This window comes from Eleutherodactylus coqui, chromosome 2, assembly GCF_035609145.1.
Source record: "Eleutherodactylus coqui strain aEleCoq1 chromosome 2, aEleCoq1.hap1, whole genome shotgun sequence".
Classification (NCBI taxonomy): domain Eukaryota; kingdom Metazoa; phylum Chordata; class Amphibia; order Anura; family Eleutherodactylidae; genus Eleutherodactylus; species Eleutherodactylus coqui.
This window is the reverse complement of record NC_089838.1, coordinates 211,378,942-211,395,449: the sequence shown is the minus strand read 5'-3', so window position 1 is coordinate 211,395,449 and position 16,508 is coordinate 211,378,942. Positions and strand designations below refer to the sequence as shown.

The 16,508-nt window shown below is 40.0% G+C and overlaps 1 protein-coding gene across 1 annotated transcript; it reads right to left on the bottom strand.

Annotated features, from left to right (window-relative positions):
* Positions 1–794: 794 nt before the first annotated feature.
* On the bottom strand, positions 795–10,359 carry CYP1A1 (cytochrome P450 family 1 subfamily A member 1). The gene is made up of 7 exons (XM_066592406.1): positions 10,128–10,359; positions 6,980–7,821; positions 6,470–6,596; positions 6,062–6,151; positions 5,394–5,517; positions 2,900–2,986; positions 795–1,871 (listed from the first exon to the last, which is right to left on the bottom strand). Exons 2-7 carry the CDS (start codon positions 7,814–7,816, stop codon positions 1,568–1,570), a joined length of 1,569 nt encoding a protein of 522 aa, XP_066448503.1. The 5' UTR covers positions 7,817–7,821; positions 10,128–10,359; the 3' UTR covers positions 795–1,567.
* Positions 10,360–16,508: the final 6,149 nt, after the last annotated feature.

The following is a 16,508-nucleotide window of genomic DNA, read 5'->3' as shown; positions in this document are numbered from 1 at the left end:
TTAGGCTGCATTCCCACCAACATATATCGGCTCGGTTTTCACGCCGAGCCGATATACGTCGTCCTCATCTGCAGGGGGGGGGGGGTGGAAGAGCCAGGAGCAGTGCTCTGAGCTCCCACCCCCTCTCTGCCTCCTCTCCGCCCCTCTGCACTATTTGCAATGAGGAGAGGTGGGGGCGGGGCTAATTCTCTGAACTTAGCCCCGCCCCACCTCCTTTCATTGCAAATAGTGCAGAGGGACGGAGAGGGGGTGGAGAGGGGGCGGGAGCTCAGTTCCTGCTCCTGCTCTTCCATCCCTCCCCCACTGCAGATGAGGACAACATATATCGGCTCAGCATGAAAACCGAGCCGATATACGTTCGTGTGAATGCAGCCTTAAGGACACAAAGATTTTTTGGAAGGTGAAATGAACACAAAAGCATTTAGGCTCAGCTTTTTTTTTCCACAATGTTTGCTGCGCATAACAAAAAGTGTGTTCAATTTAGTGTACTAGTCATTACAGATGAAATTATTCCAAATATATGTTTTTTGTTTTGCGGGGGAAAAAGAAAGGGGGAAAAGCGAGCAGAAATTTTTTTAACTGGTCCTATGAGCGATCCTATGAGCACTCAAATAATACACTGCTGTGTTATTATCTCTAAACTTTGCCATTGCAAGCCATGGCAGATGTGGAGGCCACTGTCAGGTGTCTGATTGCAACCCATCTTCTCTCCACAATTAGATGACGGAAGGCTGATGACATCTCAGAGGGAGCTTACTTACATTGAATACACACTTATGAATCAGAAATAATGGTTATTATACACCTGTTTTATTATCTCACAGAGATTATAAAAGTATACAGATATTCACAGATACATTATAAGAATATAGCATTCACATAAAACGTGTTTCTCAATAGCTTATAAGAAGGCCAAAACAATCAGCTAATAGTGATAATTCTGTTCTACTTGTATTTAATGCCCAACTTATCCTGGGTTCTTCTACTACGAGACATATAATATTAGCTACATAGATCTGTGAGAATACAAGTCCAGATATGATTCACATTATATCTCAGGAATATATGGCAAGGTTTGGCATTATTTGCATATACAATAGTTAATAAGCATTTCCATTTAAAAACAAGTTGTGAGACCCTGAAACAAATGTTTTAGGCTATGTACATGAAGTTGTATTCACTTATCTAAAAATATTAAATGGATTTCAGATACTACGGTAAGTAATAGTGGGTTGTCCATGTGTCTACCATAGTTCCAGCAGTACTTGACTTGGATGGCAAATGTCAAAAAGTGAGTTCAGAAAACCCAATCCAAGTTTTAAGATCCATTCATGACTAGTTCTGGTGCCAGGTACGAATATATTATTGTTTTGATGTCCTTAGGAATGTTTCACAACACAGGCAAGTGCTGTATAATATTTGGTTATTATGCATGATTGGGCATCTATGCAAGAATACCTAAGAACATTAGATAGCTTAAAAAATATCTATATAGGTTCCTTCATATTGAACAATTAGCATAAGCTTTGTTTCTCTGAGCCTGTTTGGGTAGATAGTAATAGAATTTCTAATCAGTAGCCATCATCGGAAACCGGAGTTTGGCAGTAAGATGGAAGCGCTTATGCTTCATTGTAAGTCCATACTGCGCTGACATGTCCAATTTCTCTCCATCTTGTCTAAAGAACTGCATCTGCTGAAGCATAATAGTGAGAAATAGGAACACCTCCATTCTTGCAATGGCCTCACCAATGCATCTTCTTTTACCCAGACCAAAAGTCATGACTTTTTCAGACTCTATTTTGTTTATTGATGAGCCATCTTCATTCAGGAAGCGTTCTGGGCAGAAGCTGAATGGGTCTTTCCATAGTTGCCTGAAATTATAAAATTGCATTTAGAGTCTATGAAGAATTTAACCCAAAGACACAAATACCTAAATTGTAATCAGCAAGAACAATTTAATGTTTTTTTATTTAAATACTTCTTCTATGTGATGTTATTATGTTTATGTGTGCATGGTATAATCTATTAGGCAGTCTATCCGTGTGATGAAAACCTGATTTAACAATCTAAGCATACTGATATTGCGGTAAATAGTCCTTTGCTTAGAATATGGTCAGAGATGTCCAGTAACTGCAATAGCTGAATAGCTTTGAGAGCTCCAAGGAATCTTGCAGCCCATTTGTTTTGTAAGTTACTTGCGATTAAGTTCATGGCCTACACTGATTACTGATGTCTTCTGATGACTATTTATGGCATTTAGATTAGCAATGTTAGATGGATTTCCCTTTTAAAAGTAGAAGATGTATTTTAAAGTACGGTTAGAAAAAAATGTCTCTATTATGAAAGCATGCACAAGGGCGGTCTTTCCATAGTAAAACCTGCAAACATTGGCCAGTTGATGAAACTTTTTCTTTGCTTCAACTAATGGGTGGGACTTGATTGGAACGTTTTAGGTAAACATTAGAGATGAGCGAGCGTACTCGGAAAAGCACTACTCGCTCGAGTAATTTGCTTTATCCGAGTATCGCTGTGCTCGTCCCTGAAGATTCGGGTGCCGCAGCGGCTGACAGGTGAGTCGCAGCGGGGAGCAGGGGAGAGCGGCCGGGAGAGAAAGATCTCCCCTCCGTTCCTCCCCGCTCTCCCCTGCAGCTCCCCGCTCCGTGCCGGCACCCAAATCTTCAGGGACGAGCACAGCGATACTCGGATAAAGCAAATTACTCGAGCAAGTAGTGCTTTTCCGAGTACGCTCGCTCATCCCTAGTAAACATACTTTCAAAGAGCATTTTATTAGGGGTTTTCAAAAGTAGTTATTCATTTTAAATGTTCTTTTCTCAACATTTCGTTTGAAATATTCCTTAAATTACGTGAATGTACATTTTCAAAATCTGCAGATACTTACGGATCATGATTGACTTGCCATTGGTTAATCAGTACACATATGCCTTTAGGGATGAAGTAACCATTCAATACGGTATCAGAAGTTGTGCTGTAACATGAGAAACAGTTTTACTCCAATGTAGTGAAAAATCAATGAAGGTGAAATCAAAAACTGTTTTGTAGATTTAATAAAAAAACAACAACAACCCCTTAGTGACCACCAATAGACCTTTATACGCTGGTCACTAATGGGCTTTAAATCTGCACATACATCCTTTTAAGGCGGTGGCTGATAGCTAGGCTCCTACTCTAAGGGCTTATTCCGACGTGCGTATATCGTCCAGGTTTTAATGCCTGGCCGATATACGTTGTCCCTCTCTGCAGGGGGAAGAGGCAGGACGGGCCAGGAACAGTGCACTGAGCTCCTGCCCACTCTCCGCCCCTCACCACTGTTTGCAATAGGAGGGGGCGGAAGTTAGCTCTGTCCCGCCCCTCCCATTGCAAACAGTAGTGAGGGGCGGAGAGGGAGCTCAGTGCACTGTTCCTGGCCCGTCGAATAAGCCCTCACAGCCAGAAATGGAGAAACCTTAGATCCTGGCATTTTAACCCCTTACATGTCACAACCAATGGGAACTGCAGCCTGCGAGCAAATGACAGAGGGATGGAGTTCTGTCACCCATCAGCACCCTGCAGTGCTTTGCGAGGTAGCAACGAGTTCCCATGGCAGCTGGAAGTCTGACAAAGGCCTCCATGTCTGTTATGTAACTCAGCCAAGTAGGCCGCTCCTCCCACAGAGTCATTGGCTTAGTAAAATGCACTACATAAATAATGCAGTGTACTATCCTAGCAAGCAAACGTTTTCAAGTCCGCCCCCCCATAAAAAAAGATAGCGTCAAACAAAGTTGACAATTAAAATGTTTTGTTATTTAATTATCTCGCATCATGAACGTCGTAAAAATCATTTTAAAAGATAGAATTGCTATTTTTCTTTTGTTTACCTCCCAAAATATGTAATAAAAAGCAATTCAAAAGTCACATCTACCTCAGAATGGTTCAAATAAAAACCACAACTCTTCCCACAAGCCCTCACATAGCACTGTTTTCAGAAAAATCTTAGGATGCAGTGATGAGTCTTAGGCCTCCTTCCCACGAGCGTGACGGGGTCCGCCGCGTAATATTACGCAGTGAAGCCCGTCACGGCGCCCCCCAGAGCCCCTATACTTACCTGCGGGAGACAGCGTGAAATCGCTTCCCCGCCCACCACCGCCGCGTCACCGCCCGTCACCGCCCACCACCGCCGCGTCACCGAGCGTGTCACGTGACGCGGCCGGCCGTGTCACGTGACGCGGCCGGCCGCGTCATTTGGCGTCAGATGACGCGCGGCGGTGGGCGGGAAAGCGTTTTTTCACGCTATCTCCCGCTGGTTACAGCGGGAGATAGCGTGAACGGACGGCTTCCATTGACTGCAATGGAAGCCGTCAGTGCGTACAGCCCGTCCTCACCCGCAGAAAATAGAGCATGCTGCGGGTGAGGACGGGAGAAATCGCGGTGCGTAATTCCGCGCTGGAATTACGCATCGTGAGCATTGTGCTATTAGGTTCAATAGAACCTAATAGCTGCGGGCAACGCAGCGGATTTTCGCCGCGAATTACGCGGCGGAAATCCGTTCGTGGGAAGGAGGCCTTAGGATGCAGATCTAATTGTTTTGCTCTCAAAGCATGTTTTATGGTGATAAATTAGTAAAAATAAATAACATTTGGTATTGCAGTTACTCGTACTGATCCAGATAAGAGCGTTATTGTGCTATTTTGTACCAAATAGTGAACACAGTAAAAACAATTGTAGAATTTCTGGCTGTTTTTACCATCTGCTCTACCCCTCCCCAAATGTAATAAAAGTTCTACAGCACATTATATGTACCCAAAGTGGTGCCATTAAAATGATACAACTCATCCAAAAAACACAAGCCCTTATACGGCTATGTTAACGAGTCATGGCTCTTGCAATACGATGATAAAAATCTCTTGGTCCTTAAAGCACAAAATAGGCTAGTCACTGAGGGGTTAAAGAGAATCTGTCACCAGGTTTATGCAACCCATTCTGAGGGCATCATAAATTAGTGACAGGCATGCCGATTATAGCGGTGTGTCATTCGTTTTCTTGAATCAATTTTCATTAAATCATGGTATATCAACTACAGCGCAAGCTGAGTGCTGAATCCTTCTGAGGCCCAATGTCCACAGGCACATTTGAATTGCGGAATCCGCTCGAAATCGCTCATGAACACAAGTCACATAGTAATCAGCTTGCGCTACAACTGATAGGCAATGCTTCTATGAAAACCATTGCAAAGAGACAGGTAAGTGAGACAGTGCTATGAGGGCGTCTGTCACCAATACTCAGATAAGGCAGCGTAACTTTGACAGATTTCATCTAATAAATTATGTTCTATATGTCCTTATAATGCAGTATACGTAAACTATACTTTTTAAATGTCCATTAATATCCGCACTTACCAATGTGGAATTGTGAAGGGAACAAAAGTTGAATGGCGTAACATCTCTAAGATGAAAGCTTCTGTGTAAGGCAGCTGAGCTCTATCTGATAATTTTGGCCTTCTCTCTCTACCAATGACCTTATCTGTAACAAAATAATAATATCTCATTTAGAAGTGGTAATTACATTCTTATAGTTTCCAGAATTTGCTAAATTAGAGAATGTGGCAAGTGTGATCAATCATAAATAGAACTGTGCAGAGACAAAGCACTTGTTTCTCATTAATGACTACTAGAAACTTGCGCTGTCACAAGTGGAGGTTTTGCTCAGGATTTTTAATGCAGATTTTTGAAGCCAAAACCAGGTGTGGATTAAAAAAAAGAAGAAGAAACAATATCAGTTCTTTATACTTTCCTATGATCCACACCTGATTTTAGCTTTAAGGTTGAATGTAGACGGCCGGGTCAGATTCCGACTGCGAGAATTCTCACAGCGGGATACGACCCATGCCCATGCATTCTCTAGAGGAATGTTCTGATGATAGAGAAGTAATCAAATCTACGCATTTAATAAATGTGCCCCAATGTGCGTACAAGAACTACTACTTCAGAGAGTAATTTGTTAATGATTTTACATTGACCTGTGTTAATTTATCAGAAAAAAAAACATTCAGCAGAAAATAACTCACCAAGTTCTTTCTGGATCTTTTCCTGTATGTCTGGGTAGACCACCAGATACATGAGACTCCATGACAAAGCAGTTGTAACAGTATCAAACCCTGTAAAACATTAAAATGTAAAACTCTAAGCTTGTGTACAGAAATACCTCTTAGGATCAATATAAAACGGCATGTTGCAAGTTAATTGTCTATTTTCCATATGTGTGTGTATATACAGTATGCACTATATAGTGTATTCATTTACAATAAGAAGAAAGAACACTGCTCAGAGTATTGTTTCCAAGCAATAATATGTCATTAGAAATCATTTTACAGTTTTTGGAAATCATGAAATATAAACCCTGTATCAGTTAGATACTACAGTGATACTTGTGATTTCTTAGGAAATTAAATGGCATACTATGACTTTACACTCACCAGCTCCAAAAAGGTCATTTACAATGTTCACAATTTTCTGTTTTGATAACTTGACATTGGAGTTTTCATCTAATTTCTGTTCTTCAGAATGCTGGATAAGGGAGTCCGTAATATCCCGAATGGCATTCTGAGATAATGAACAAAGCAATTGTTATTAAAAATACATAACTTTATGCTGCAGAGAATACACTGTATTTTATAAGGTCTGGGTTATTTAGCACAGGGGTCCCCAACTCCAGTCCTCAGGGACCACCAACAGGTCATGTTTTCAGGATCTCCTATAGAGAGAACACCTGTGGCAATGTCTGAGGCCCCGACAATAATTACATCACCTGTGCAATACTGAGGAAATCCTGAAAACATGACCTGTTGGCGGTCCCTGAGGACTGGAGTTGGGGAACACTGCTTTAGCAGACATATCTAGTAGAGCTTGTGAACTACATATTAAAGTAGTGAATAAAATGACTTATTTAAACTCCACATCACAAGCTGGCAAATGCAAGTACTTACTTTATCTATTGTTCTGTAGTGTTCCTGAACAATGTTCTGTGTGAAGGATGCAAACTTCTTATTGATTTCAATAAAGTTCTTCATGGTGCGACTTGGTAAATATTGAAGAATAGGGATGAAATCAGCTGGATTCCCTGATGCAGCAGCTGCTCCGAACTCATCAGTCAAGTTGACTAGCCCCACAAACTCTTGATCATCATGGCTGTATCGTTTTCCAAAGCACATTGCGCAGATGACATTGGCCACAGAAACAACCAAATATCTATAATGATCAAATTCACCATTCTCTTCAATTAGCTGGTTGAATTGTCTTATCAGATACTCTGCTTCTTTAGATATATGCTCTTCCACTAGAGTTATGTTTGAAAATGCCAAGGAGGGAGACTTGGCAAAGGCTTTAAGGGAGTTTTGTGCTAGTCTACGACGTGCTCGCCATACTTCACCAGAATCTTGACTGAATGACAGACTCTGCCCATCAGCAACAAGGCGAAAGGTAAAAAGGTCTGGACGTGCAGAAAACACATCACCTTGCTTCAAAAGGGCCTGTCGGAGTGTTTCCAGTCCACTTAGCACTAAAACGGGCTTTGTGCCAATCTGGATTTGAAACACATCTCCATAGGTCTCACTCATCTTGGTTAGGCTAAGGTGTGGATTCTTACTTAGTGAGAGCAAATTCCCAATCAGTGGCAAAGGCATTGGCCCTGGGAGTGGCATTGTTCCTTTTGGGACATTCTTCTTGTAGGTCTTGATAATCAGGAAGAAGATTGAGAAGAACACCCAGGCAATAAACACCTCTGTGGCAGATATACCACCAAAGGAGCTGAGCAAATTAATCATTTTATCTATAAAACAAAACGTTAGAACCCATATTAAGAAGAATGATTACAAGTAAGGAGAAGAATGTGATCATGTTTATAGAAGACAGTATTGTATTACTGTAGTGTATTGTTAAACATGAAGACATCAGTCAATTAAAGGATTTTAATTATGACATAACTTTAATTTATGCAGCAGTAATATAGCCTCAGGTTTGTTATAAATTCAAGTTGACAATGCAATTTCAAGAGCATGTGCGATTATGATAAATGTAGACTATTTCATATAAGTCATTTCAATTATATCACAGAAACTAATACAAATGCTAGTAGTTTTCAGATCTTAGTATTGTATTTTTCAGTTCTTTGGATTTAGATAAGACGGATACTTTAGGCTGGGTTCACACAGGGCAGAATTGCCGTGGAATTTTCATGCGAAAGTCTGCACGGCAATTCCGCCACAGCCCCTAATCCCGGGATTAGCCTGAAAAGTGGATGAGATTTAGCAAAAATCTCATCCACACACTGCGGCATAGCCACACGAAAACTGACATATGGCGCAGAATTTAATTCTGCAGCATGTCAATTCTTTTCTCTTTTCCGCAGCGGCCTCTCTCCTCTCTATGGGGAGAGAAAGTCGCAGCGGAATGCCGCTGGTGAAACCACTCCAAAGCTGTGCTTTTCCAGCGGAATTCTCGTGTTTTTTCGGTGTGGCCATTCTGCGAGATTTCGGCTGGAATTCCGTCCTGTGTGACCCCAGCCTTAAGGTTCTTGATTTGCATGTCATTTTAATTACAATAGGGCTTCAAAGTTCACACTTAGAAAGCCATGGATAATAGCTTCATCCAAGACTAGAATTAACACAAAATACAATAGTAAGTGTTCCACATGCAGCTGCTGAGGTAGGTGCAGAAGTGATCAATATGTTAAAGACACAAGACTTTCCAGGTATCCAGAGCCATCTGTTTTCAAAATAAAAACCCATGTTAGGGTATGTCCACACATGTGGGAGATTTGCTGTGTGTGGAGTGTCCACAGCAGATCCGCAGCGCAGATTCAGCATTAAAAGCTGCACCACTTTGCTGTTACTGTAAATGCTACAGGTTTTCCATTTAAAGGGTCTGCATAGAAAGATCGGTGGCAAATTTGCCCCATGTGAGTATATACTTATAAACCCTTCTTACATTACACTTACTGAGAAAGAAAGCTCAAGTGCTTATTTGTATACTTTGATATCCACTATCGGTCTACTCCTGCTTAAGCCACTCAATCCTCCAGGTGATGTTCATGTGGCTTCAGGAAAATAAGTTAAGAAGACCCATTTAGACACAACGATAATCGCTCAAAAGATGTCACTCAAGCAACTTTTGAGCGATCATTGTTATGTCATTTACAGTGCAAGATGAGTGATCACCTTGCGCTGCCAGCAGAGGATGAAGAAGACAAGCGGGGTATCCCCGCTTGTCTTCTGCATCCAGCTGTTCCCCGGTCCGAGCTCCCGGCTGTCATACAGGGAGTTGTCTGCCAGGTTCCTCAGCAATATCACCAGTGATACTTCTCTGCACGGTAAGGCTGGAATTACATTTGCATATTTCATGGCAGTTTTTGATGCATTCTTTTGAGCCAAATAGAGGAATAGATGCAAAAGGGAGAAAAGGGAATCTTTTTAAATACAATTCTCTTCTTTTTTGGATCTCCTTCTGGCTTTTGCACATTAAAACTGTCAGTAAACCTACCACAAATATGCATGTGTGATTTAAACCTTAAGGTTTTTTCTGTTTATTTTTTTTATTAATTACCATTAGCTACCCTAGGGCACTTTTTATGGAGAAGCCCTTCCATTGACCTAAAGTATGAGAACTTTGCCAGAGTACTCTATATTTCAACTTCTCCATACCAACACCTAAGTAAGTGTGACACGAAATTAGGATAACATTGCGTTTACTTGCATTATCAGGTATGGAGTGGAATTATGCTCTAAACTGATATTTTATTGCCAACAGATTTATCTAGAATTCCTTACTGAAAAGTCCAATTTACATTATATTGCAATGGCGAGCACGAATTTAGCCTCTAATTAATGTTTCATGATAGCATATCTAAGACAACCCTTTGTAACAAAAGCCAATACCAATGCCTTAAAACAAAAAATAGTTGTGACTATACAGTGACAGGGATTTTAGCTAGACAGTGTCACATCTGTTATACTCTACTCCCCCAGTATATAAAGCATCATGCTTAGGACATACATCAGAACTAGCCAATACATAAGACACCTATAATGTAGAATGTATGATAGGACAAAGTAATAAAGAGCAGCATTCAGTACATACCTGCAGTTTATTCCTCTGCTGGGATGTGATGTGATAAAGCTCTTCTGTGTGAGCAGGATTCAGTGCTGAATAGTACCCACAAGAGTACCATAGTGAGTGAGCTGCCGGCACTCTCTTATATACTACTCACTGACTCTTGATTGGCCAGGGCTCCACCTCATGTGACAACAGTACAGGAATGTTGCCAGCATTAACCCAAATTCTTGGCACCCGTGCAGAAGGTTGCGTGAAGAACCAGGAGCCTCCTTCGTGCCAGCTATTCCTAGAAGAGATCTAATAGCCAGATATGAAGCACAGGCTGCCAGCTCCTCACATGCTGTAAGCAGGGAGCATACCAAGTACACACTTAATTACTTCCTTCACAGTATTTATTACAGGCTAGGCGGATCCTTATGATATCGTGCAAGGAAATACAGCTTCAGGCTCAGGTAGAATATTGAATGGGCACACTGCACGCATCTACTAACTTCAGTACTAATGCTCATAAGCTGCTGTCGGCACATTACAGCACTGCTACTATGTATTGTACTTCTGATGTCCCACATACTTATAATCTGAACTTCATTGCTGCACAGACTCTTAAGGTGGCTTCACACACAGCAGTTTTTGATGCACTTTTTTGACCCTAAGCCAGAAGTGGATTTAAAAAAGGATGAGAACTATACAGGAGGGACTTATACTTTCTCCTTCCTGCAGGATCCACTTCTGTCTTTCCAAAAAATGCTGTGTGTGAAGCTACCATAATGCCAGGCTCACACGAGCAGAAGTTTATTGTATATTACGCATGTGATGTATGCAGTGAATGGAGTCAATGAAGATACATTGATTTTCATTAATCCATTCCCATTTGCGGATATTCATTGCATGTCATAAGTGCGCAATAAAGAACACAGCATGTTCTATTTTGTCGCATATTACGCAAGAGATAGACCATTGTTCTCTATGGGTGTGTAATCAAGGCTGTCAATACACAAGGACTTTGTGTATGGGCGGCGTTTATACGCGCCGTTGCGAAGCGACCGTGCAGGAAATTTAAAGTAAAAAATAACCAAGTCAAACTGAGCATGACAGCATGCGTTAAGATACGCTGTTATGTGCAGTATAAAATTGCTGCTATACGCTGCGATAGGTTGGCTCACCGTTGGCTCCACAGCGGTAAAATGCTGCGTGACCTAACAGCGTTTTACTCATGCAGTTGTGTGAGCCTGACCTAAGGGTGCGTTCACTTGTCATGATTTGTCCCAGAGTTTGGTGCAGATCTGCAGCAGATTTCACCTCTTCAATTTGAATTCAATTTAAAGGGTGCAACCTGCTGCAGATCTGCACCAAAACCTGTTGCATATCAGCGACATGTGAACACACATTTATAGTCCCTGTATGTAGTTTATGATTCATGTTACTGGGACATTCCTTGTGAGACAACAGACTACGCCTCTCATTATTCTATATGTGCAGTAGTGTGCAATCACTAGTGTTATATAGGTACATGGACAGAATCCTTCTTTTCATATGAGGAATGATCCTGTTAGGAAACCAGTCATAGCAGTCATCTCAGCAAGCATTCCTCTGTGGGTTGTAAAATATATTGCACTGCGGTAGGGAGACGTCTTAATTCCTATCAGGGACCTTTAACATGGTACATAATAGACCATCCAATGCATCACACGCCTCAGTAAATTCCATGTTTCTACGGATTTTGATGCGGATTTGAAAATGGCTGAAAACCTGCACCCCAATTTGCTTCAAAATCTGCCGTTAGATTTTGGTGTGGAATTCCACAGCTACGGATTAAGTGGTATTCTGTCCTGTGTGAGAGGGCTCTTATAATGTATATTCCCCAGGACACCATCATATAATCTGACATTACAGTAAACAGTGCTGGGGCACAATACTTGGGCACCTGGACTTATATAATACCAGCACATATTCTGCTGAATAATAATTATTCATGCTATTTTCACTTAATTTTTTTAGTGTTTCTATGATTTTCTTTCTGTGTGATTTTCATTAGTTTTGCATCTGATTTTTAAGCACATAAAAGCGCTTGATCAGTTCTGCACACTTCCTGGTTATGCGCACTTTTTTTAAGATAACCATCGTTACATGTGATAAAAACGGATCACAATCAGATCAAACAAGTGCAATCTGTCTTTAAGGCCTCGTTTAGACGAGCGTGCTTTTAGTGCAGTATGGGCGTGCAAAGATCGCGGCTATACTGCACTAAAGATCCCATGAACGGGTGATTTTCAGCAAGTCTCAAGTTTAATTACCTGTGAAATTGCCTGTTCACACGATCAGGAGCTGCGTGTTGTGTGTTATCCAGTTCCCATAGGAGTCTATGGAAACTCCCACGCATCACGCACCAAAGATAGGTCAGGTTCTATCTTTTAAAGCACCATGGACCTTAAATGTGAGCATCGCATGTCCTATCTTTGTTAGGTTGTGCATTTTGCGTGTCTAAAATTCCTTCATGCGAACGCTTCTACAGGAAACCATTGGTTCTATTAGATGCGATCTTTTCATACGCCTATAATGCGCTAAAAGCAAACTTGTGTGAACGAGGCCTGAAGCACACTCATAGACTTGAAGCGGCAATTTTTGTCCAATAATCATAACAAAATAGGACATGGTATGATTTTTTTTTTTGCTCAGGGCTCTTTCACACAAGCGTATATCGGCCCGCCATTTTCACGGTCGGACGATATATGCTGTGATCTGATGCATTGGATTCCAATGCATCAGATCACATGGCCATATTTCTGCGACGTAAAAGCACCTGGCTGGCCAATATAGCACCGGGTGTTTTTACATCGGCCCCAAAAGATAATCCTGTAACTATCTTTTGGGCCGGAATACATTGGCCATTGCATGGGCTTCTATGGGAGAAAATGACAGCGGCTGGAGAAAGTAGGTGGGAGAGAGTTTAACAGCATGACTGCTAAACTCCCCCCCCCTCTTCTCTCCTCCCCTCCAGCTGATTTCAATGGGAGGGGGCGGGGGTGGAGCTAAGTGCCGCAGCGTCCTGCCTCCTCCCATTGCTGGCTGCGGGCAAGGGGTGGAATGGGGCGGAGCGAAACTCCCTCCCTGCCCCTTGTCCACAGCCAGCAATGGGGGGAGGTGGGACGGGGCAGTGCTTAGCTATGCTCCTGCCATTGCCATCAGCCAATGGGGAGAAGAGAGGAGGTGAGCTGGCGAGGAGGAGGGAAGGAGAAAGCTCAACGGCATGGCAGCCTGTGCGTATATGCGCTGGGGCCCATGCCATCTGAATGGGCGCACAAACATTAGATTTGTGCGACCGTTTACGAGTTTTTACTTCTCACATCGTAGCGTATATCAGCCGGCCATGAAAATGGCGGCCGATATACGCTCGTGTGAAAGAGCCCTCAGACTGTTCATCTGATTAAAAAATCATATGTGTGAATATCACCATTTAAAATAATATGCATTTTTTCGGTCCAAAAATCAGGAGAAAAAATCATTAATGTGAATATACACTTAGGCTTCTTTCACATGGGCGATTTCAGATTTGCGCCGAAGATTCTCGGGTACAACTTGAATTGGACAGCAATTAGACATCCCATGAACACACCACATTGATATGTGCAATTCTCATCTGAAAATCGGACAAGAATAGGACATGCTGCCATTGTTTTTTTACTTGGACCATGTGCATACACTTATTAAAATGATTATGTGCTATTTCCGTCCGATGTAATTAACGGTTCTGCACACTTGTTCATGGTTACCATAGTTGCATATGACAAATCCTTTCTTAAATTGCTCTTGAATAAACTTGAATGGGCAATTTAGCTCGGACTGCTCTTGTATATTCACATGAATAACTTTTCCATCCAATTTTCGAACTGAAAAAATCAGACTGAAATTGTTCAGAAATAAAGCATATTATTTGAAATGGTTTTATTCACACATTTGATTTTTCAATCAGAGGAACAGTTCAAGCAAAAAAAATGAAAAAAAAAAATTACAGCATGTCCTATTTTGTTTTCTATGGGTGTGATTAAAAAAATGGATTGCACTCTTTCGATGCAGTTTCAATCTATATTTATTGCATGCAACCATAGTAACCATAAAGAAGTCTGCAGAATCTTTAATTACATCATTTTGCCCTTTTTTTTGTACATAAAATTTGGATACAAAATGGCTAAAAATTTTGCAGAAAAATCACAGACGAAAACAATTTGTGTGAAAACTGCACAAAATATTGTTCCAATTTTTCAGGACTGAAAAAACCCCACCCTTGTAAATATACCCTTTGTCCGATTTAAAATAATACGCTTTATTTCCCTCCTATTTTAGTCCAAATTTTTTGGTCCGAAAATCAGATGGAAAATTTGATGGTGTGAATAATATATCCACTTCTGTATGATCAAGCTGCCTCCCCCCCAGTTATGCCTAATAGTCGGGTGTAATACTTAGTAGGTGTCCACAGGCTTTTCACTAATACAAGACATACTAGTCTAAATGGTATAGACAGCTTTACAATCATGTAATATTAGCGAATGAACACTGAATGAATGATATGGAAATAATTAAAACACGTATTATCAGTATCCACCTCCCTTCTTTGGATATAGAGCTCAGTTCTTTGCAAGTCGTTATATTTCTAGTTATAGAATGTTGTATATGTATTCTTTTGTGCAGTAATAAAATATATTATATCTATAAGGAAATAAGTCTGATGGAATCCCAACCCTTCACTGTGACAACTCCCTATGTAACATTAAATGTCGGGATAACGTTTATAACAACCCCATTTAGTCATTATTAATATTAATTAATATTTGTTTTAGTTGAGTTATTTTATGTTTATTCTTTCTGTAACGAAATAAGAGTTTTAGCATGAATTGTTTATTAGTCATAGTAGATAGATAGATAGATAGATAGATAGATAGAATCACTACGTAAGTAATACAAATCTTATTTGCTAGTATCATTAAGTGACTGTTTCTCAATAATTGTGCGAGCTAAACCCATGAGAGCTAAAGAGATTAACTGTTGAATGAATCTTTGATTATATTAAGCTCATTTGTTCTGTAGATTAATTATGTCGTGAAGATTCTATATTATATACTTAGGCTGTGCAATATTGTTACATTATGATGTACTGATTTATACTACTATAAAAACTACTATAAAACACTATACTATACTGCTGCAGTAATAATAATGAATCATACAGTGCTAAAATAATACACTACTATACTAAGCTATGCTTCACTATATACTATAGTATAACATACTTCCATATTCTATTTTTTTTATTATACTCCGCTATACTACACTAAATAATATACGATACTGTGATATTAAATTATACTATATTTTCTGATGTACCATACTACTGTACCATAAACGAACACACAAAAGAAAACTGATATGCTCACCACCTCACTCCATGTAACACCCGCTTCAAAGTCTCAGCTAGATCTTCTTGTCCACAGGCAGCTTAACTGCACAGTCCCTCCACGGCAATCCATCAAAGCTACTTCAGAAAAATGAATATGCTGCTTGCGTGTGAAGATCCTAAGCCTTTATTTCTTTAAGTGTCAATACATAGCAGTCAGATATAGAGGACGCGTTTCGGTCTACTACATGGACACACTTGTTATATTAATATGGATGACATAAACCATGCCTACCAATATTACAGATTTCATTTATTACGCATATCAAGAGAGAATATAAATAGATGAATAAATTGAATACTAGAAAAATATCAAAATGAGTACAAATATTAACTATACATAATATACATAGATGCTACTCAATCCTTAAAAAATTGATGTTTATTAAATATTTGATGTTGTTCAGATAAATACTCTAAATATGAACTTCTAATACATTAATCCACCAAGGAAAACTCCATCAAAAATATTCTATAATCTAAATAAATTCATAATATATTTACTACATGATATAACAAAATGTCAAAATTACCACAAGATAAACAAAATTTAATGTGAATTTATAGCAAAAAAATAAAAAAACATTTTAAAGTATATATTCAATTTTAATATTATTTAATTCATTCTATTCCCTGCCAAAGATTTTTAATAAATGTATAAAAGATCAGATCTATAGTTTAAACCTTTGGGGAATTTTTAATTTCAATATTCAGAAAGCTTCCCATTTGTATACTTGTTCCTAATTCACCCTTAATTTTCTATCGTTCCGTATTCGTTCTATACCATAAAATGACAATGTATCTATATTTTGTATTATGTTTTTCAGCAAAATGTTTTGCGGCACCTGAACTCCCCAGGTCACCATGTTTAATGTAACGTACGTGTTCCATAATTCTTGTATTAAGGTTACGGCTGGTACACCCGACATATTTCATATCGCATGCCGTGTACTCAA

Coding starts and splice junctions, on each gene's coding strand:
- CYP1A1 (XM_066592406.1), bottom strand. CDS start 7,816: ATGATTAATTTGCTCAGCTCCTTTGGTGGTATATCTGCCACAGAGGTG. Junction 5,518..6,061: donor AAAGATCCAGAAAGAACTTG/GTGAGTTATTTT, acceptor ATTTTGTTACAG/ATAAGGTCATTGGTAGAGAG. Junction 2,987..5,393: donor CCCTTCACAATTCCACATTG/GTAAGTGCGGAT, acceptor CTCATGTTACAG/CACAACTTCTGATACCGTAT.